The sequence below is a fragment of the Drosophila serrata genome, unplaced genomic scaffold (genome assembly GCF_035046125.1).
Source record: "Drosophila serrata isolate PLE 108 unplaced genomic scaffold, ASM3504612v1 contig_241, whole genome shotgun sequence".
Taxonomy (NCBI): Eukaryota; Metazoa; Arthropoda; class Insecta; order Diptera; family Drosophilidae; genus Drosophila; species Drosophila serrata.
This window is the reverse complement of record NW_028257139.1, coordinates 2,290,960-2,314,971: the sequence shown is the minus strand read 5'-3', so window position 1 is coordinate 2,314,971 and position 24,012 is coordinate 2,290,960. Positions and strand designations below refer to the sequence as shown.

General features: G+C 39.7%; 1 protein-coding gene across 1 annotated transcript in view; it reads right to left on the bottom strand.

Moving 5' to 3' along the window:
• Nlg1 (Neuroligin 1) overlaps positions 1 to 16,415 on the bottom strand; it is a 35,453-nt gene extending 19,038 nt beyond the window's left edge. The window contains 8 exon segments of the mRNA XM_020957990.2: positions 2,845 to 3,012; positions 5,352 to 5,483; positions 11,201 to 11,372; positions 11,442 to 11,630; positions 11,703 to 11,855; positions 11,972 to 12,169; positions 15,625 to 16,105; positions 16,107 to 16,415. Of these exon segments, the coding sequence (XP_020813649.2) occupies positions 2,845 to 3,012; positions 5,352 to 5,483; positions 11,201 to 11,372; positions 11,442 to 11,630; positions 11,703 to 11,855; positions 11,972 to 12,169; positions 15,625 to 16,105; positions 16,107 to 16,274 (1,661 nt within the window). The 5' untranslated portion in view covers positions 16,275 to 16,415.
• Between the last annotated feature and the right edge of the window lie 7,597 nt (positions 16,416 to 24,012).

Genomic DNA, 24,012 nt, shown 5'->3' with positions numbered 1-24,012 from the left:
CGCTGTGCAGTGTCTGCTCAAAGAAATAAATTAAAAGAAGCCCCACATTCCGCTGAAAAGGTAGTATTCTGTTACAGTAGGAAAAAATGTTTCTGAAACTTTAGTTTTAGTTTCTTTAACATTTTTCTAAAAGCAAGTAGTAAAGCATAAGTTATATTAAGTAAAGCTATACTTTCTACTTCACTATAGACTTAACTCATTTAAATCATTAGGTAATTAAAAATTCAATACAATTTCTTTTCAGTGTTGGCAAGGAATTCATCGTCTCTATCTTTCATAACTCCTTTGCTCTAAGGGAGCCAAGGGCGTCCTGCGGAGCGGCATTTATTGTCAATCGTGTCGTGTTGAGCAATCGAACAACAGACAAGTGCGAGGTTCCATTGCTCCTCAGCAAGGGTCCTGGAATATTGCACTTTCCCCAATCCTTCAGACGATTGGGCCGGAAAAACGAACTCCTAATGAAATGAAACGAAACAAAAAGCGTAGCTGCCTGTCAATGACTCCACTGCCCATCGGTCCGGGGTGCTGGACCTAGGCTGCCATTTAATTCAATGACGGACAACAAAACCATTGCCAGTGGGATGCAGTTAACGGAAGGGTGAGAAAAGCGCCAAATATGTGCAAGCGAGAAGCCTGAAAGGATACCACCGCCTCCATTGGCCCCTCCAGCTTATTGCACCGACAGGGAAAACCCACTCACACTGACGGCCAGCCAGCAGCAACGTCATACAAAACAATTTCCCCTGGAGAGTTTCCATGTTCAGTTATTCGTATGTGAAAAAGCGCATCTGTTGTTGATTGTGTGAACTTCCTTTCAATCGTTTGTTTGTCCCTTCTTTTTTCCCTCAGTTGTCGTAGTCGTTGTGTTTTTTGTGTGTGTGTTTTGTTTTTTGTTGCTTGTTTGTTGTTTATTCTTATGGGTGCTATGGCTATTTTTGCTCTTCTTGTTGGTGTAAGTGTTGCCTTTCAAGCCCTTAGTGTTGGTTGTAGTTGTTGCGGGTGTTATTGCTGTTATCCGCTACAAGCGAATGCCTGCAGCTTAGAACGCTTTTGGCTCACTTCCTGCTTCTGAACTTGGGGTATTTTAAGTTGGTAATAAAGGTTGGTAACGCTTTTTGATATTTTGAGAGATTTGAAAGAACTTGGGTTTTACTTATAAAGCAAAAATTAACAGTCATAGGAACTTGATACAAATATAAAGGTAGGTGTTCGGTTTGATACATAAAGTTCCCCGTATTTGCTTATACTTAAATACTTATGACTTACGAAATAGCTTAGACAGAGTTCTCTAACTATTCAATACTGATCAAACTCTTGCATTCCTTTTACAAACTTTACAAAAATTATTCACATTGACACATATAAATCATTGCAAACCAATCATCCCATTGTACAAAATACATTTAAGTCGTTTTGCAAAATCCTGTAAAGCTGTAAACTAAATGCTTGTGAATAACAAAACAAAATCTCAAACGATTACTGAACACTTTATAAAGCCCACTGTAATATAGTTCGATTTAGCAGCTTGTATTTTAAGCCCAATGGATTTACTTCGGAATATACACACATATTTCCATCGAATCCCAAGGCAAAAAGCACATACAAAATTCGTTTTCTGATTTTTCTCTAAGGATTCTCACTTCCACATGCTGCATCGCCTGGACATTTCGTTTATAATCCTTGCTGTGCATCTTTGGAAACAATTGCATCTTTTGTGCAAATAACTTTATAGAATGCCACCGAAAAAAAAGAAAACACATCCAGCTCAGGACCTGTTTCGCAGGATGCAAGAAACGTTGACATTGAATGGGCGTGGGTGGGGAATGTGCCAGGAGGTCACTGCTGTGCATTGTGCAATTTATTTATTGCACACAAAACTTTCCTGAACGGCAGACAGTGCAACAGCGAGGGCGAGAGCGAGGGGGAGTGGCAGGAGGCGACAGCCAAGGGACACTGCTGTGAAAATGAGATAGTCACTGGCATTGTTTTCCCGAAATGAACGAAGTAATGTCGTCCCGGGGGAACGTCAACAGCTCGGAGTAATAAGTAGCCAGCAAAGTGACATTATAGTGCTCTCCTGTGGCAGCTCTCCGGATCAGTTGAGTCGCTCGCTTATTATAATTTATGGCGGCACTTCCAACGAGTTTCTAAATAAGACCAAAGTCTGCTAGTTGGAAATCTAAAATCCGAAATCTTTGAAGCAATTTCCTACCCAAATAAATTTCCATTCGAAAATGAAACCTTAAAGCCGGGATCCACTGGATTCCAGTGACGTCAATGCGAGAGTAAATTGCCTAGGCAACATTTCAGCCAGGCGTCGCTAATCCGCGGCACTTAGCAAACAAATTGCCCCACATAAACAATTCTAATTGAGATGAACGATATGGCCGTGTACTTACAAACATACATATACATACAGCCAGGCAAACCATTCAATCGGATCGCTCATACTCCCTCAACTATGTTAAATGCAAAGTAAGTTATAACTACACGGGAATAAATGGGATTGATTTGAATATTTCCAAATAATATGTAACATTTAATGAGGTTTTAAGGAAATAATTGTTCAATTTAAGACTTGAACTTGATATTAGCAAGTGAAAGAGAGAGGTTGCCTATGAAAAGAAGTCACAACCAAAACGTTAAGCTTTAAACCTACTTCAAAAATATAAATTCTGCACAAACAATGTCTCTAAAACCTTACAGTCAATGCTTTTCTATAGAAAACCTAATCTAATTCATGTATAAATTTCTTTCTGTGCTTGGGCTTTAGCCCGAAGCTAGGACTATGGGCTGGGATTTGCATTGCCCACCGTCATAAAAGCGAGCATAAATTTCACTTACTTCTTCAGCGTGGCAGCCAATGCCAAATCGGGGCGTACATCAAAGCGGCTCTGCATATAGAAGCGCAATAAATTATCGCGTTCATTTTCACGTAATCCTTCCTCGAGTGCTAATGCGGCCAGTGTGTGATAGGATTCTGACTCCGTGATGCCGAATAATAAATCATAACTGAAAGTGTGAGAGAGAGTGAGAGAGCAGTTGGAGTAAGTGAGATAGCGAGAGATGGTCAGGATGCGGTAAGGAGGAAGGCAGCGAGTGGTCAACATGCATAGTTTGTGTTTGCTCTGGTTTAGCTTACCAGTTTAATACACTCAAAATATATGATATTGGCAGGAAACCAAAAAATAATATAAAGTAATATATATAAATTTCCCAAGGATTTGATTGCAAATTACATATTTATATATAAAAGTTAATTCGGAGAAAAGCTGCTTAATTTGCTTGTAATAAACAAGAAGGAAAGCTAAAGTAGGGAATCTAAAATGTATATATCCTTGCAGTTAGCCATAGTATCTTGAGTTTGGATTTGCCATTGATAATAAACCAAAAATGCATTACTGTAAATGTGGAAAGCTATTCTGTGTTGACTTTTATTAAAATTTCATTATTTAGATTTAGTAAGATTTTGGCTTCAAATCGAAATATACACCACTCTTGGTAATCATTGACTTTTTTGCTTTCGTAAACATTAAACAAAACTTAAGATGTGTGTATTTTAGGTATAATTAATCCATTTTATATATGCTAATTTATTGGTGAAATCAAAGTTTGACTGGTAGTCAATAAAATCATTTTCAGAGAACAAAACAGGGGTTAATATTTCTCCTTAATGAAGTAGACCTTTATCTTAATAATAGACTGAAAATCTATGCTTTTTCTCGCAGTGCACGTTCTGCATGGATGGAACAACAACAGGCCAATGAATTCCCATAAAACGCAGTTAAAAGCACTAAAATAAAACGAGCTCTCGCTCCTGTGGCGTTACTTGTTACGCCGCCTGATAAATGGTGCGACTGGTGCTCATCTTTGAAAAGTGGTCCACTCCACTCCACTCCACACTTCACACCCTGGGTCCTGAGTCCTGGATGCCCGAGGTCCCACCAGTCCTCGAAATCCCCCAACTGGGCATTGTCTTCCTGTTGCGCCGTGGACATGGCATTAAAAGTTCCTCTCAAGTTGAGGCAGGAAAGTTTTCTCCGATAAAAGTAAATGCAAAGCTGCTGCAAAAGTTGCTAAATTGAATGGAGAGATGGAGCTGCCAATGGAATGGCCACCGGACACTTGAGCGATGCTCGGGAGCAACACTTTCCTGCACTTCCACACGCGGCGAAGAAGAAGGCTTTAATCCCTGGTCAACGCTGATTAAGGTGATTAAGAGCCACAGGAGCGAGGGATAATGTTCCGAAAAGCAACACTTTCCGTGTGAAACGTGCTTCCCCTGGACTTTCCCAACTTATCCGTGACCTGCCCCTCCGGTACCGTAGCCAGAACCGGATCCCGAGCCGGAGCTCTCTGTCTGTTTGCCGTAATTAATGGCTCTTCCTGGCAGCTATTATTCTATTTTTCCCGGTATTGCGTGTCAAACACGTTTGACTTTGCAAAAGGATAACAATTAAAATCAAATTAATCACGCATTTTATTAGATTATACTGTGTTAGGTTGACTGAATGGCTAAGCAGCACGTGCCCTAATGTCCTCCGGGGAAATGCGAGGATGCCGGATGGCGGAAAAGTCCTGCGAGGAGTTGAGTTATTACTTGTTGCCCAATTGATTGATGGATGGGTGTAATTTACTAGGGGGCAACGAGGCCCAATCCCTCAAAGTAGCTCTTTGATGCGACCTGCCTATTATTTGTTTTGGGGCTTATTGAATTTTATGGGTGTACACGGAAAAAAGTTAAAGTTCGGATAGATATTCTTTCGAAGGCAATAAGTCGCCGTAGGAATTGCTAGACTTATTTATTCTCTGTGCAGATTCGATATTGCTATTGCCCTTTAATGTTTCACCTTCAGCTTGACCGCAGCTGAACCCAATTTCGGACCTTAAATAGGACTTGGGGATATGCCAGGAATGGACCAAGGTTGATGGAAGTAACACCCAACGGGTGTTGAGAGGATTGTTTTTTTTTCTCGTCTTGCCTTGAGCCCACAACAAGTGCCATTAGAGCCGTAATTTGCTCGATGATAACTGAGCCAACGCCAACGCAAAATTTCCGTGTTAAATGGCCAGCCGAAGTTTCGATTTTCACAGACGATTTGACTTCACCTGGGGCCAAACGCACGGATCGAAAAAGAAATACCAGACGTCTAATCAAGTAACGCACAATAAATAGTCCGGTGAGCTGTCTGCCCCACGAAGGGCGGGGAAAAAACAAGCAGGAATGTTTGACAGCTCCCCAAAGCACGGTCCGCCAGTAAATATCAAACGCAGAGGAATTGGCAAAAGGTTTAGGCCAAAGGAAAGGCATTAGATGTGGATACAGATGGGGAGGGAATTGCTTAACAAACCGGCTGAAGTGCTCCGTATAATGCCCCATGACCTTGTACGGTTGATTTGGTATTACATGTCCATCGACAATTGGACCCAATGATGTTGAAAATTGTGTGAGCGCCGTTGGTATGTGCAAGATATCCTGGTAGCTGCAAAGAAACAAGAAACGGGACAGAAATGCGTTAAAAGGTCTTACGAACGTATAACGGATGGATATAAAGTACGCAGGATTATATATATATTCCGTGATCCCGGACTGCCCCTGGGATTGCGGCGGCTCAGCCGGCTGACAGCGGTCACTTTTCACTTTGATTTGAAATTTCTAATAAATTTTATGTGTGATTCGTTCGTTGCCGGACACGGACACTCCCCGGCACGTACGCATCCTGGCCTGGCCAGGACTCACACGTGGCCCACATAAAGCCAATGAGATGGCCACCATGATACACATATGGTCTTTAGGGTATTGCAAAATTACTACGCAGAAAATTAAGAGGACCATCGGTGACAGGCCTCCATTTTAACGAAAAGCTGTTTTAAAAATATCAGTAACAAAATGTTTTATAAAATATTTTCTTGATAAAGTAAATTGCATTTTTCAATACATTAAACATTCCGACATATCAATTTGCTTCTCATAAACCTTAGTATCTGTTACTAGTTACAACTTACAGACCATGAAGTCAAACTAGGTATTACCTCCGCTTGAAAAAAGCTGGTAAAAGGAGATATTTTCGTTAGCAAACCCATCAGAAGGTAATAAGAGAAACTCCTGGAATTATACTATATATATATCGCAAGGATTTCCCATTTACACATATTCAAATTTACATCGCCAGCATCTGAATGCCTTCCATCAACGTCTGTGCTCTTATCAGTGGGACTCCCGCCCCTCTTACATCCTGTAGTTATGACATTTTTCGAAAAGTATTTTTTCCCCCATTCAATGCCATAATAGAGCCGCAATGCAAACCAATTCCCAGACGCACACTCGTGCAGATTTACACTCGTATTTATATATATGTGTGTGTGTGTGCAATACAAACAGGAGAGAGTACCCGGGGACAGACATAAAAATGCTACGTGTTGTATGAAATACAATCAGCACACACACCCACCCATATATAGCATTGGTCTGAAGCTCCTGCAAAGCATTTCCGTTCGGTGCAATATTTACGATTTTTGCTCTTTTTCCAGCCGCTTGACTAGCTCTTTTGGCCTTCGATTGGGCCACCCGCCGCCGCCGTCGCCATCCCGAGCATTGATACAAAATTGCAGTGGCGAAATGGTTCAGTTGGGTGCAATTTCTGGCATAGTTTGCATAAAAATCCACATGCCAAAGTTCCGACTGAAGTGTCGATGGTACAGAAATTGGCACAAATTAAGAAAAAGACCAACGAATACAAAAAATATATATAGTATACCAACAAAACCAGGACTGATTTGGTTTTGAGGGCAACAAGAATACAAAAAAAAAAAGGTAAAACGAGAATCTGGAATATTTTGGCTGCCCAAGTTGGACAATTGTTATCTGGAAAATGCAGACCAGGAGTAAACCAGCTGAGGCAGAAGTAGTAGAAATTCAAATTTCACATTCTGCATACTCAGGGCTGGTATAACCTTCGACCAAACTCTGTTCGCATTGTCATAATATTTCGGTCCACCTTTTTTGCTTGGGGAATGCCAGTGCCGGTGAATTAAGAACCAAGCCCTCTTAATCATTCAGTCCTTTCTGTGAGCCAAAGAAGCTCCAAGGAGGGAGAGAAAATTCAATTGGAAACGATGCCAGGGATTCCTGGCATCCATTCACATGCTAAGCTGGAAAAAATCCCCAAAATTGCCATCTGTCGCTCTGGGTGTGTGCTTGGGGGTGTTAATTCACTCAACACCTTGGGATCCCACTGAAGAGGAGACATTATCGTAATCCATTTAAGCTGAATACTGAATGCAGCCATCGATGCAATGCCATCAAACACTCTCAAGTTGAAATAAAGCTTCGTTGCACTTTAAAGGAGTTTTACTCTGATAAAGTAAAAATAAAAAGTTGAGCAAGCAAAAGTTACACAGCAAGAAACCGCTTTTCATAACAAACTAATATAAATTTGACTTTATAACACTTGAAATAAATAAATTGTAGTATTCAGGTGTTCCTTAATTCATTCTATATTTAGTTTTCTTTCATATATATCACTTATTGTAAAAATAAGAACAGTTTAAGGCATTTTTCCTGGTGCAGGTCAAACACTTTGGTGTATGTTCTTGGCTCTGGTGGTCATCCTGGCTTCTGGATCCTGCCTGGCTATCGACACATGACCAAGTTTATTGCCCAAGTCTGCACCGCAAAGGCCACTGCTACGTGAGCTTGTGTTTTGCCTGACTTTGACAATTTGCGAAAGCTAAAACAATTCGGGCGGACAGCTTTTCACCGGAAAAGTTGTGCCCGTGACTTGGGGGAAAACCTCTTCATCGCTGTCGTTGTCGCTGCTGTGTGATTTATGATTTTCATGAGGGGGAATAGAGTTTAGTTTAGTGCTGAACCGTTGTTGTTTCTTATTAGCTCGGCTGGTGCAAAACTGTCACAAGTTGAGCTGCAACTGCGATTAACTCGTTAGACACACAATATGTGCGATTTCTCTCTATATGTTATATGTATATAGTGTGTGTGTTGTGGCCCCAGCCACAGATACACAGATACACATTGGATGCACAATTTGTCAGTGTGCTGGTGGCAGGAACGAAGATTGATGGTCTCCTTAAGGCTGCATGTAGCTACTTGGCGAAACACACTCCTTGCTAACTGGCTGCGAGTCCTGTGCAGGCAAACCGAGCATTTGTTATGCCCCAGTTTAGCCCTGTTTCTAGTTGTGCCATTAGTTGGTATTTGTATTTCTGGCCCAGCTTAAACTGTCTGCATCTGCTTGCTTTCTATTTAATGAATTTTTAATATGCTTTGGCTTTTTATTTTGTCAATTACACAGAGCGAACCGAGGCACTGCCAAGCCTGTGGATTATTTGTGGGCCAGCATGGCGTATACTCGATATGTTCACTACACTAACTCCTCCCTCCTCTTCGTTGCATTGTTAAGACGCTTAAAAGCGCAAAAAATGAATTTTACATTCTGCAAGGTATTACACTTTCAAAATCATTATTTTACTACACATTTTTCATTTAATTTATGTGTTTAGAAACAATCAGCTTAAATCACATCTGTCAGGCAGCTCAAATTGCGATAGTCTTTTTGCCCAAAAAGCCCCTTACAATTGTATGCAGTAATCAGCTTATCAAAATATTTGCACAAACAGACAGAAAATGTTAATGTACAACAGGGAGAAATCGAAACTAATTGGCCATTTTAAGGTCAGGTGTGCAATCTGAGCATCTGCTATTTTCTATAATATATATGTAACAATATTGTTACAAACTCGGGCAAGAAGTAAATAAAGATCACAGGTCCTGTTTGGCAGGCAAACACATTAGACCAACGCAATGAGTAAATAATTTGAATAAATTAGCAAGTTGCAAAAGCACACATTCAAATCAATGGACAGGCTTTTGGGTAAAAGTTCTATTAAATATTTAGAATGCCTAAGCCCCAGGAAGATACACAGGCTTAAGTTTGTCTGTGTAAGTGAGTGTCTTTGTGTGTGCGAGTGAGTGGGTTAAACAAATGCTACTCTGGCCCTCCGTTAGTTTGCACAAGTAGTTGTTACCTGTTTGTGTTTCCGTGGCTAAAGCCGGCCCCGGCTAAGGATGTATGAGTCGTGTGCCTTTGTAGGAAAAGCGATGAGCACATTTGCTCAGTAATTCATGCATAATTCATTGCATTCATTTAACACCCGCTACCGTACCACACCCATGCCACTCAGGCCCCACTCACTCATTCGCTCGCACACTCATTCGGTCCCTCGGTTATTTAAGTAAGCTGCCACACGAGGCTGCAATTCTCAGGCTGAAAACCAAAGCTTAGCTCATTCATTAAAACATTCCGTAATGAACTTTTCCGTAAGAGTATTTAAACTATCTTCAAGGACTTGGCTTTAAGGAAAGGCTTAGGGTTAAATATTAAATAAAAACCTTCAGCGTCAATTTGATTAAAGTCCAGTGGATTGAAATGTATTAGAAATTTTTTTATAAAAGCGATAAGTAGTTTATACTGTAAACTAAAATAGTTCAGTTAAAACTATTTATAATTTACATTAGGGAGAATTTCTTATAGTTCAAAGCTCAAAATCCAAAATAGTAGTAAAGCCTAGTAGTCCTTGTACTTTCGTAGGCATACACTATGAGTTTGCGTAAGCCAAAGTTTTGGCTTGAATCTTCAAGTTACTGTGCCAATTTGTATTAAGGACATGAAGGCAAGCACAAAGTTTTCAAAGAGACACACAAGACACACATGCAGTTAGAACCGACTGTTGCATCATTGTGTCTGCCGGGAGACTGTGTGTGAATGCGAGTTGGCATAATTAACATAATTACTATTATTGTGCCGTTGTTGATTTAGTTTTACATATTTAGTTACATGCGCCTTTTTTTCATTTTGTATGCAAATTGTTTTTTAGTTCTCTCCCTAGTGTTGTGTGAGACGCATACAAATGAACTTTTTTCCCACACACACAGACAGAGCTAATGAAAAAAATGCATTTAAGTCTCGTCGGGTTGGTTTTCCAGCGCTTTTTTATGGCGAGTCCTTTAATGGAAGGGGAGAGCCTGGCATTCAGATGGGATAAGCCTCTGAAATGCGTGCAATGAATATGAAATGTAAATAAATTTTAGTGAGAGATACTGGTGTTTTATCGAAAGCCTCAATGAAAATATTGCGCTGTAATTACAGTTCCCCTAAAAAAAGAATGCAGTATACAAAAATCATAAAATAGTTTTGTTTAAATATGAATTGTCTTGAATAATTGTTGCATGCTGGAGTAATCATAGGTTGTCATTTAGCAATTAAGTTTTAAATGCTTAATATTTAATGCTGACATAAATTTTAATGATTAAATGTCAAATATGAATCGTTATATATTTAGTTTTAAATTGATTTAAAGCCCAATAAACAGTAATAAGTATTCAATCAAATTATAATTGCATTGCCATAGATAATTTAGTAAAATAGCTTGAAGGTCAGTGGGCAATTTGAAAAGGGAGTTCAACCTTCATGAAAATGTTTCGCTACTTAATCTTCGAGGACCTTAGAAAGAACTTGACAAATTAATCAATTAAAAAGTAATTAAGTTGAAGTACTGCCATCCATCACCGACTCAATGGGCGTCTCCTTCCGCCTCCGTTTTCGAGAGCGACCCTAGGTCAAAGTGGACACGGGAGATTACATGTAATCGCCATGCAAATGCCCAAACATCGACATCAACATTATGCGTGATTAGTCAAGGTCCTGTGGGCTATAGGGGTCTGGGGGTAAAGGACTTAACGCCCCATTGGCATCGTGGCGCATCAAACTCGTAAATTTTACCGAATCATTAGGCAGGGCACAAAGCCGCCAAATTCCGTTGGGGCGGACGAATTGAATCAGTGTCCTGGACAGATGACACAGGACACTATTCAGATGAAGATGGCAGCGTTAATGAAGTTAAGGGATTCGCATTTGCCACAAAGTGCACCAAGAGAAAAAGGTAGGAGTTGTATATTTCTCATCATAATATTGGAATTATTACAACTCCTATGAATTACCATTTCATTGGGTGCAATATATCACCCAATCAGCAGGATTAACCTGACTCTGCAACAACATTTTCTCCAAGTGCACAAACTGAAAGGCATTAACGGGCTTTATGGCTGTTTATAATGCCACCCATATCGCTGATGTTGCTCGTTGTCTGCTCTAAATAATTCAATTGGTTGAGGACTACTCACCGACGATGGCGAAAACAATTGAGCAGGACATCATCATCCTCTGCCTCCACATGCTCGTTGAGCGGACAGTCGAGGGCATGAGCTATTTGCATGGTCAATTGCAGCGACTGATTGCTGGCGGCCCAGTCGGACATGGCGGATCCGGACATGAGGATGGCGCGATGGAAGAGCCCTACGGCGAGTGCAACATACCGAAGTGTGTTCTCATCGAGTTATGTCAGCCGAAGTGCATCCTACTCACCTGAGGCCACCGGTGATACCATTAGATAATTGACACACGCTGCCCCCGTGCTGTGACCCATTAAAGTAACGCGCGAGTTGTCGCCGCCAAAGGCACCGATGTTCTCCTTGATCCAGTGAAGGGCTGCTATCTGATCGAGCAGGGCATAGTTGGCTATATTGTGCGCATCGATGCTGGGCCGCAGGAAACCTGATTATCGAATCAACCAATCCCTCTGGTTCAATGGAAAAAGAAATATCTCAAATTACCAATGGGACTCACCCAGCACACCCAGCCGGTAGTTGACGGTGACCACAATCACCTCGCCGTAGCTGGACAGGACGGATCCATCGTACGGATTGCCGCTGTTCCACTCGAAGGACTCGCCGTGAAGGTAAACCAAAACGGCATATTGCTTGGGGGCACTCAGCGCTTCTAAAAAATAAGAGATGGAAAGCGCCTTCGTTCAGTGTCCTCAGCCTATGTGTCGCCCCAACACCTTTAATCTTTTCATCTTTTTTCAGCGAATTTAATTTATCCCAAGGACTCACCGTCGTGCGGCACATACAGGTTGAGGTACAGACAGTCCTCGCTCTCTGTTCTCAGGTAAGGCAGCAGGCGATTCAGGTGTTTTTGTCGGCCGCGTGACATTTTGCCGCTGCCATGAGAAGAAATGTCCGGCAACTTTTGCGGACAGACTGGCGGAAGGTGTCGGGCTATCTTTAGGCCTTGCCAGGGTAAGGGAGCACCTGAAAAGAGGGACATAGTTAAACGTAGCATGAAAAATCAGTGTAGACTATAGAAGTCCTTAACGAGGAGGTTAAAAATACGTAATACCTACATTAGAATAGAAATCCTGTAATAGTAATTTATAGAATTCCTTTTATTAGAAAACATTTACATCAAGGTAAATAAATTTCTTTTGCATCCAGCACACATTCTTTTGCCAATTCAATAAGACCTAAAGAAAGCAAAGATGCATAAAAAATGACCCCCCTTACCCATTGTGGCCAAGCACATTGCGCTATTTCCTGTCGCCTCTTAGATTTCCAGCCATTCGATTGCGTTGGGAGTAGAGTGTGTGGCCAAAAAGTCAATTCCGTATTTATGTAACACGGTCAACAGGCACTTGAAAATGCCATAAACAAGCAAGTATACACACACACACAGACCACACATCCTGTACACAAGTGCCATCGAAGGCCAAGGGACACTCGGGGCTCTCTGTATTGGTGTTTGGTCCTGTCCGGATCCGATTCCGATTTCGATTTCGAATCCGATTCGTGGCCAAGTTGACTGCGGTTTCGCTTTGGTGTTGCAGTTAACGTCAAACGGTGCTCGCAGATGCGGAGAATCGTTGGTGGAATGGTCAACCACGATTGGGTCAAGTTAGTCCGGATTCCGGTCAATGCATCCGAGACCCAGTCGGTGGTTAGGAGGAGTCAGGGGAAGGCAGCTGCACATTCATCTGGGTTGAGTGCCAGCAGCAAAGTCGCGTTCGAATTTTGACACCACATTGTTACGGCTTCAGCTTGTTTTGCGGTTAGTTGGATTACGATCGATCCGTAAATGCTGGAGCTTAGGCAAATTAAGTGGCTTCAAGCAGACCGGAATGATTGATAAATATTATTGCATATTCGAGCATGCTTTGAGTGCGTGCGGCTTCGGGTTCAGTCAACTCAATAACAGCATTAACACACGCGGTAATTGATTCAACTCCAACAACTGCCACGAAATTTAAATTCCAATAAGTTTATTCATCAAATATGTGGCGAGAGTCACCCCCAAATCAATGCTGATTTCAATTTTGTTGGACCGAAAATACGCAACATTTACACTTTGCCACATTGAAATTTCATTTTGTCGCCTTATTGTGCAAAAAAAAGAGCAAACTCTTAGCGTTAGGGGGGAGGGGAACTCGTATCCAATATTCGGATGTGAACATTATTTGCATTTTGTTATTAATAAATTTGGAAACGAGCAAAGGGTGGGTCGCTCTAGTGGGAATAGGATGCTCGCAGCGAAAGCAATGTCTACTATATTTGTTCGGTTGCTGTGCACAAACAAAACCCACAGGACTCTGTTTGCATATGGGTTGAAATGTCCTCCACTTTGACAGGCTTACCGCCCTCCCCTACAACACATATTACGCATACGCAACGTGAGCATATTTGCACTGGCTGATATTTGCCCGACGAATTTCAAGGCAACTTGTATCGACATCAGCGACTGCCGCTACCACGTTTGGCACTCTGCCAACAACTTCCCCTGACAAATTTGGCATTGCCGCCTGTCTCCAGTTGCTGCTGTGGCTGTTGCTGCTGCTGCTGTTGTTGTTGATGTTGCTGCGGTGCAACGATTTGTTGCAATGTGTTGCTGCCTGCTGTCCGCACGGATTGAGTGTGCGACCCTCAAGTGCTCAATAAACTCAGCGCGACAAACGGCGGAGTGCAAACTGAAAAGCAACTGCAACTGGAAACTCACACACAAATCGCAGGCAACACTTTCCACAGTCCCCGGAGCGTGTTAATTTATTGTCTTTACGTAATGCAATGCAAAGCCATATTCCTATGCCACAGTTGGCCTGCACTCAAAGTATTCAGTTGGAGTTCATTTGACTTAGAGCTAGATGTATACATACATCGATAGCAAATCAATTTTTAAAAAAGTTATAAGAGTTATGATTTAAAATGTTTTTAAATAAATTTAATGAAATTGATAAATAGAAAAAAAAAGACGGGAAGCTTATCTCGGAAAGCCAAAGATATGTCAAGATTTAAATGTATATTTTTCCTTTTACTTTCAGGATATTATAATCTTAGTGTATATATATTCTTGATCAGCGTCAATAGATGCAGATTTGTTAGCTCTATAAAAACTATTACAGAAAAGCTTTCCAAATTTAAATTAAATTGAAAAAGAAATGGCTAAGATGATGAATTAAAATAAATACTTTAAATGCCCTTTTACCATTCTCTAAGTGTACAATAAGTGCAACTGTAGGACCATGTGCCAAGGAGGAAGTTGTGGTGCGAACAGTTGGAATTGCGGCCTGTTTATGGCGAAAACAGCAGGACAAAGCCCCCAAACTCTTGCTGCTTGGTGGCAGCTTGGCGACCACAAATCTCCCAGAACAATTGCCATCATCCACATGAATCATGTTTTGATAAACAAATTAAAAACATATATAATAATAGCAATTCCCCATCCTTAATTAAACAAGCAAAATATTCATGTACAAGTCCCGAAACATGTTGGCCCGGCATATGGCCAGGAATCGAATGAATGAGCAAACTATGGCCAGCCTGGATTTACATTGCAGTCCTTGTAAAAACAAGCTGCAATAATAATAGCCATTCGGGACAGGAAGCACACATCTACATAGGGACAGGGAGAGGGAGGACGTGCCTTAAGCCCCAACATCCTGCCAAATCGGTGTGTTGGAGAGGGCACATGTCAGGTTTCTGAGAGCCTAATGCCGGGCCAGCTCCGACGATAATTGCCTAAATTGCAGGCTAAATTCTAAGTGCCCCAACAGCATCCCCGGGTCCCCAGGACCAGCAGGATGTTCTTACACGGACACCAGGCGGAATGCGGCCGGCATGTGTCGGCAGCTCCAAGGAGTGTCCCCAACACCGCTCCACATTCAGGTTATGGGGCTTTCGGGCTCGAAGGTTTTTTGGGTGCTGCAAAGTGGCAATTTGCCATCATATTTGCGGTCACAAAAGGTCCAAATAGCTAGGATTTTCCCAGCTCATGTGGTGCCCTTAACTGCAAAAAGGGATCACCTCTGCACTTACTTTAAATACTATTCTCATCATTTGTATGTAGTTAATTCAATAGAACTGACATCTTCTTTTTTTGTGGAATATTGGAAAAATAGAAAGTGGAGCAAACAAACAATTTATTGTTTATTATTGTTTCGGCTATGTTTTGCCAAAATATTTCATACGAAAAGCCAATGTATTTATAAATAATCTAGCAAATATGAAATATGTACACATGTTTACTTGCTTTTAGGTGACATAACGCCTAGAGGTTTAATGTTATTCTATTGTAGTAAACAAAAGGTTAACCAGGAGAGTATATTATTATTATTATAAATAACGTATTTTTGAGTCAATATTAAATCATCAATTTAATTATCTAGCTTTCCTGATTTTTGTAAATTTGTATTAGAAATTTAAAGTTACTAAACACTCACCTGGTGGCATAAAGCGTCGACTACCTGTGGGCGCCTCTGCGTAGGGCAGCCCCAGGTATTGGTCCACCTCGCGAAGGCCGCTGGTCACCTGAAAGCGACGGGTGATGCCCATGAGGCGACCCTGCTTCACCTGAATCTCCTTGGTGTACTGCAGCTTATCGGGCACCACATGTCGGCGTCCCGGATGATGTGTGGTTGTCGCCTCACCGCGACTGGGATCTGTGGCCAATGATGAGGCCACGGGATTGTCACTTGCCGCGCCACTGGGCGTTTCATCGCTGGCGAAGAGCCGAGCCATTGTCTCCCTGATATGCAGCTCCAAATCCGGGGAGGATGGAGTGACGGCCTTGGCGTGCCGCAGGGCATGATGGCCAATCGATCTGCCGCCAACGGATGCCGCGGTGGTGCTGCTGGCGGTAACGTTATCCGGTTGAATTGTTGTCGTGATGTCCCCAATAAACCGAGTTTGCTTTGAGGTTACACCGCAATTTCAGTGCATTTTCCAGTTCATTTCCTTTGTGCCGCTGTTCAGATGCGCCGGCCATCGCCATCGCCATGGTCATGCCCCTCGTGCAATCATGGCTTAATTGCTTGTGATTGCCGCCAACTGTCAGCAGAAATAGCCAAAATGCTGCCAAACGAAACTTCATGGCTTTGCTTTTCGCCTTGCCGGGATTTTTCCTGCTATTTGCTGCTCCTTTTTGTATTAATTTTGGTCCTGCAAACTTTTCACATTCCGCCTGCTTTCCGGTATTACTAATTGTTTTTCTTTTGGCAGTTAGTTGTTTTCTTTGTTGTGTCCAAAACGAATCGCTCACATTTTCCGGACACCGTATTTACATGGATTTTCCTTGAGCGTCTTAAATAGTTTTTGCCACTTTATTTACTTGCGTTGTTTAGCATGTCCTTTTTTCCAACTCTCGGGTTTTTTTTTTTCGTATTTCATTTGCTGCGAAAGTTTTCACTTCTCCGTTGGTATGTCAAAACTTTGTATGGCAAAAGAAAAACACAAAGAAAATGTGGGTGAAAAACACTAAGTAAACTGAAGACGACGTCCAACAATTTCATTATTCTTTAATTTTTCTTTAACAAGTTGTTCACTTATTCTGTGATTGTTTCTTTGTGTTCGAGTTTTGTTTATTCAATGAGGGTCGGCTTTAACATGTTTATTGTCACACTTTTAAACGTATTTTGTTTAATTGTTTTAAATGAAATCTACAATAAAAATCTGCTGGAAAATCACTTAATAATTCTAAGCTCAAGATAAATAGTCTTCTATAAATACAAAACTAAACCGAAGTGTATAAATATTTATTGAAATGAACTCTGCCACCTCAGATTCAAATTGAGTCATCTTTCAGTTCCATAGTCACTGCACTTTCCAATTGACAGAGAGAAGGGCCTCTCGTGTGAGGCACACAATCAATATGCTGTTCATTTTCAAAATTTCAAATATTATTTTAAGACTTTCCATGAAATGATGGAAGTCATTTATTTATAGTGGCCCATTAGTTATGAATGCCTTTTGGTTTTGGACTTTGTCAAATCGATTCGATCGAAGTGAAGTGAACAGGAACGAAATGAAAGGAACTTCCGACACTCTGTTGAAGTGATTTCCATGCCGAATGCGATAAGAATTCGAATACTGTATACAAATATATGAAATGCTGAACAAACGTCCGTCATTCAAGTCCTGACATATGGCAAATGAATTCAGAATTTAGTGGCGTGTAGTTTCCACATTTGCGTAACGTAAACAAAGAACCTCGGAATGGCATAGCCTAATGTTCATAACGAAAGATTTCCCATGACGATTAATCATAAAACCGAAAACACCAATGAAAATTCAATTAGGTTCCTCTGTTTCGCCTCCATTTCGATTTATGTCGACACGCCAGCGAAGTGAGCTAATTCGCTATAAAAGTAAAGCGAATGCAAAATCTAAAAATGAAAAGGAATTTAAATGTTTTCTTTACGAGTCCGCTAAGAAAAGCCCAAGGGATGGGGAAACACGCTGGGCCCATGTGTGCGGGAAAATCTTGAATGTGTCGCCGTGTGTGTATGAATGTATATCAAAATAATCACAAAACACTGACACACTAAAAGCATTTTTCACAATAACAACAAACTAAAAGGAACTAGAACATTTTAAGAAATAACAAAAATAAAGTCTGAGAAATATGGGAAACCGAAAAGTGAATGCCCTTCAGTAGATATAAATAGAATTTATTTAAAAGAGAAGTGTGCTCTTCACAATACTATTTCATTTCACACTTCATGATTAGCTAATATTATTTGACTTATTTATATTTAAAGATACATTTCAAAAACTATTGATCACTTTAATAATGAAAAACAACTATGAGATATAATATTTGTGTCACAAAAGTGTGTTTTAAATATATTTTATATCTCGATATTTAATAATAGAATTTTGATAAATAAACCTGTATAATATTTTTGAATATTTTTTTAATCCCATAAGCAAATAAATTCAAGCATAAATCATATTTTTCCTTATTTTCTTACGCTGCCATAGGGCATCAACAAATGGCAAATAACCTAGAGTGTAAGAAAAAAATCTTTTTAAATGATTTTCTTATTTATTACATTTTTTTCTTCGACTTTTTTATGGCCATTGTGTGTGTGTTTGTGTGTCCCGGATACGGCAGTCATATATGTTTGTGGATGTTTGCATTAGAAAGATACACACACATAAATGTCAAGGTACATTGCCTGTGAACATAAAATTGACCTCTTGCTAAACGCTGGGAAACTCGAACCCAATGTAGAGTTTTTCCAAGCACTTAGGCAGCCCTCGCCATAAATTTTCCCACCAAACAACTGCCACGAAAGCTAATTGAGTCAACACGACTATCTATCTGTTATGGCTTTTTCGTATTTTTAGAGCGAAATGAAATGGAAAATCAATGCTATTTCTGTGCTCTCTTCTTGGCAATCACTCAGCTTAACATATCCACTAAGTGAAAGTAAATTAAGACAGCTGTCGGGACCATTGAATGCAAATTTAAAGGACAACAATACAAAAAAAAGGAAAACTAAACTAAAATCGAACGTGGAAATGCTGGTGCTGCAAATACCCGGCACTAAAAATAATTCTAATAAAAAATAAATACACAGCGGACTAGGAAAATGGGAGATGGAAACTCGGCGTCAATGCAAATTTAAACAAAATGAACAGCGTTCAAAATAAACACCAAGTGCTTAAAAATAAAAACGAATGAGCAAAAATATTCACGGAATTTCGTTGCATTGTCCGCGTACTCCACAAAATGTCGTCACCAAAGGCAAAAATAAATAAATAGAAGAATTCACGAAAATAAAAGAGGAATCGCAAGACAAACTTGCTAGTTGCTAGTTGGCAGCTGGCATCTGGTGAAAAGGAAAATGCACCAAACGGAAACTAGAGCTGGGGGAAAATGGGAAAAAACTAGTGAAACAAGAGACAGAAAGAGAGAGTTGGAAGGCAAAATCAGGGAAAAGTGCAATTGGAATTTAAGTAAAGTGATTTGATTTGGATTATTCTGTCGCGAAGTCACTTATTTTCTGCCGGTCCACTTGTCTTGGTCAAAACAATTCGAGGAATGCCTTTCTGGCTCTGATGAAGTCACTCAGCTGAGCAGTTGGCATTTCGATTACCGAAGCACACAATTTGTGGGTCAATTGGTGTGCCGCCATGAGCACAAAGTATTTTTTAGTTTACTTATTTCAGTGTCATTACAGAGAAATTATTTAAGAATACACAAACTTTCCTAATGAACCCAAAGAAACCCCTTTCAACGGTCTTCAATAGATTCAGTGATGTGACAGTGTGTGTTTTAAATAAACTTTAAATGGGTCTGGAAAAGGGGGTCCTAATCCATAACCAACGTAATCGAAAGCGAAACACTTTCGACATAGTTTCAAACCAGATGTGACAGTGTCATAAATTATATTCCACCAGCGATGCAACAATTCCGGGGAGAGTTCCTCCAACGCTTTTGTGATGCAAATGGCAACAGAAACAGGCCACGTAGCGGTAGGGGTCTCATGGGTTAAGTCCCCCTACCGCAACACCCTTTAACCCCCCTTGGAAAAACAGTATTGTATATCCCTCGGACACAGAGTAAAATTTGCATAATTAGCACAGAAATGTCGACGCATTGAAAGCTGTCACTTGTGACACGCGAAACGAAATGAGGACTATAAAGTACGTGCACATAAACAACAACAAATTAGTTGCAACTAATTTTAGCTGACTTGCTGAAAAAACAACATTTGGAATTGGGCAAATTGCGAAACCGCGACAAAAAGTTCAACAAACCCCGGCTAAATGCAAGAGATCGTACCGAATTATTTCGAATTATGAGATTTATTTTTGGCATCCCTCGCGAAAAACACACACAAAAATTGTGCACTTTGCCAGTGTGGGTGGGTGGGCGTTTCAGTGCAGTTCTAATGTTTTATCACGCAAATTAAGTGAAATGTTTATTTTTAAATAATTCGGCTACTCGGAACACACAAGCAAATAATTTCAATTTGTTTACACAATTGTTTTGTGCAAAGGTCTCGTTCTAGTAAGCTCTCGAACAAGCAATATATCTAAGGATTTGCGTATTAAATACGTATCTAGTAAATACCTATCTAGTAAATCCGTTTCCTCGGATAATCTGCTTAAAATAATTTTATTTTGTATATTCAAAATATTTATTTTCCTTTTGTTTTATTCTGTTTATATGTTAACATATTTATGAGCAACACACGGCACTTTTGTTTTGCTTTCCTGTTCTTTTTATTCGATTGTATAAAATTCATACACAATATTCTGTTCAATTTATATCACAATATTCATAAAAGTTAAGTTAATTTCTGGACAAACAATAAACACAAAAAATGCGAAATATTTTCGCTTTTATTAATTATTTTATAAATTTTCTTTTTGCAAAGAAAAATATCCATTAATTGATGCAAAACGACATGAAATTCTTTTGGAAATTAATTTTCACGGGTTATTTGTACGTTGCCTTGCCGATAATTATGCACTTTGAGAATCTCTCAATATTTGTATTTACCAATTTGCGGTTGATTTGTTTAAATCTTTGATCTGCTCGATAGATGCGCAAAACAATTTTTGGCAGCGTCGAGGCTAAAATATTTTCATTTGTCACTTTCCGTGGGTTTGCACAAATAAATCGACGATATTTTCGATTGCTTTTCATTCAGTAACGTTTGCAACACACTCGAAATAAATCACTTCGACAACTTTTCCACTTCTTTTCCGAACTGATTAACTTTGGTGCCTTCTTCGCGTAAACATTTTCACTTGAGCACTTGGCACGCGCTCTGTTTTTTGTCCCCCTTTTGCAGATATTTTTTCACTGCGTTATTTTTGGATCACGCGCAAGATTTATTTCACTGATGCCTTGGCTTGGCCCAAGAAAATTTCCCCCAAGAACCGAGACGAACTGAGGAGCGATCCACAACCAACGCGATCAACGTTCAAACTGCAACTGTTTCGGGGCCTCATCCTCCGGCAGAAGAATTGCCGGGTGACTCTCCGATTGATATGCTCTTCTCTTAGCTGAGAGAATTCTTTATTTATACCAGAAAAACTGGCATAAATTATATAGTTTCTAGATATTAACAAGGGATCTAGAGGAAAGAGCTAACCCACAAAACAAATATTTAAGAGTATATTCAGAATACGGTTTAAAAGAGCAATATTTATTGCCTTCTTTAAAAAATAATTCAAACATTTTGTTCCCAAATGCCTTATTAAATGATACACTTTTTGAGGCCATCCTGGCGTTTACTTAACTTAAGTTTAAGCAGACTATGTACTTGTAGATTAAGGTACATATCTCACTGAAGGAAATTACCTATTAATATGTAGGAAGTAATCAAAGATGGCTTTTACATTCCCCACATTTCTCTTATCTCGCCTAGGTGAAACTTCCGCAACTTCCGCTGCTTCATTAATATACAAATAGACTTCTTTTGATGCTGAGTGCAAAGATTTCCGTATTTCTCCATTTCCCTTATCGCAGACTTCCTGCCACAAATCTAGCTCTCTTACTCTCTAAGTCTAAGTGCATGGGCAGAGCCAAGTTAAAGTCTTAAATCAGCTTGGCTCTTGGCCAAAAAGGAGAAGCAAACGAGAAAAACGGGCACCTGACCCAAAAAAACCAGAAGGCTAAATTCGGTTCCAGGTCTATGCCAACGCTTTTTTTTTGCATCTCAGTGCAGTGCCTAAGTGACTCGATTGACTTCTTCATTGTGGGTGGCACTTCATCAACAATTTGACGAGGCTACTGGAGAACCAATGGACTTTGACGGTGATTGCTGTTAGTGTTGTTCAAGGAAAATCTGCTAAATACCAAAGATACATTTAACCATTAAAAATAGGATGATTTAGGTACCAAATTTAAATAATGGTATACCTAAAATGGGATTACATTAGGTAAAAAGAAAAGTTCTTAGTAGCAAATTGATTTATCGTAAATAAACATTATATTCTCTTTGTTAAATAAATATTACAAACAAGGCTAGATACATCAGATAATGTTAAAATATAAATTTTAATAAATAACATGTTAAAGATACTTTAAAGGCAGAACCCAAAGGTATCCTGGATCCTTCTCATCTCTATTCTTCAGCTTCCTAGCAATTCCACAGTCTTTAGACCCAATTTTCGCACCTTTCACACTCAATTTCAGTGTGTGAGGTGAAAAATGAAAAAACCGCTGTTTGTGTCGCAAGATTCCCACATAAGGTTTCCATTTTTTTGTTGGTTGTTCCTTCATTTTCCTTTGCTGACATTTGCAACCTTTGCCGGAATCGGGGGGAAATTGATTTACCCGGCTGACATTTTGAAAGTATACCGAGTAGCTAATTTACGACCATCAAAGTGCGCCAATAAATTTCGTTTAATTGCAAGTTAATTAAAATCGAAGACCCACGCCCGATGCTCAGTACACGAAAATATATTCACGTTCAGTACCACGAGCATAAAGCGCCATCGAAACGTCAGCAGGGAATTTAAAAATAAACCAAACACGACGTCAACAAGGCGGCAGTCGCATACATATCCCCATACAATATTCACCGAAAACTCATAAAAATACATATAAAACGAATTCATAAAAATGCGGAAAATATCAAGTTAATTGAATTATTTAAATATCTAGCAGTTACCATGCGTCCAGAGGCAAACAACTATTCGATTTTCCATCTCCGAATTGTAGTGCGAATTTTCCTTTCAATTCAAAACGGACCCACAAGTTTTTCTATTTGAACCAGTTCAGTGTGTCCGGCTGTCAGTTTATCAAGAAATACATTATTCATCTCAAAGACTTTTCAAATGCCATTTTCATTTTCTTTCTCGGATTTCCCAATAGTTTCATTTATATAAATATGGGGTTTTATTTATAATTTTTGTATATTTTGGTTGTGTTACTTGTGGCGCTTGAGGTGCCAAATGGTTTGCATAAACAATTTAGAACAGTTTGTATAAAAATTTAATAATGGTCGATAAATGAAATTTTCTCAACTTGAAACCTTTTAAGAGAGTCCTGTCAGTTGCCTTGACATTGCAAATTAAAAGGATGTTTTGCCAAGTTTTAAAAGTGAAAATATATTTTATTATTCTTCATTGTTTTTGGCTCACTTGGCAAGCGCACAAAAAGTCTTTTTTGTTAAAAAGAGCTTCTTGATGTGTAATTCAATATATTTTCTACACTATTTTTTGAATTATGAAACTCTTATGAGTTGTTGTTAAAATCCTGTCAGTTGCATTTTCAAGGATATAAAAAAAGGACTGGGAAATATTTATATTTTAAAATTCGTTAAGCATTTTCTCTGTTTGCTTTGACAGCTTATAGAATAATCTAACCAAAATTTAAAAGGAACCTAAATTTGTTCCTTGAAGTTTTGTCCCTTGTCGACTTAAGCTTAGTCAGTTTTTCATGCTTAACATAAGCTTGTCTCATTATGGTTCATAACTGGTTGACATTTTTATAACCCTTTCGATTTGCTGCTCCACTAATTCCTTGCCAACCAATTTGCCACATTCAGAGACAGGGTCAGGGATCTGGGGGCCGAATGGCTTGCAATTTGCGATCTAATTAACTTCGATTCCTTTGGCAAGGACATTTACATAATTGCATTTTGTGGCGCATAATTCTACCAAGGGCCACGCCCACATTCAGGGCTAAGATAAGGAAAAAAATTAAACCAACGCAATCAAGTTAAAAACGAAAGTTTCCCAGAGTCCGGGCGAAAGGATAGCTGAAAGAATGGAACTGAAATTAGAAAAGCAAAATGACAAAAAAAGGAGACTACGAGTGTAATTGTGTTTTGCCGCTACCACTGCAATTGGGTCCTTTCTGG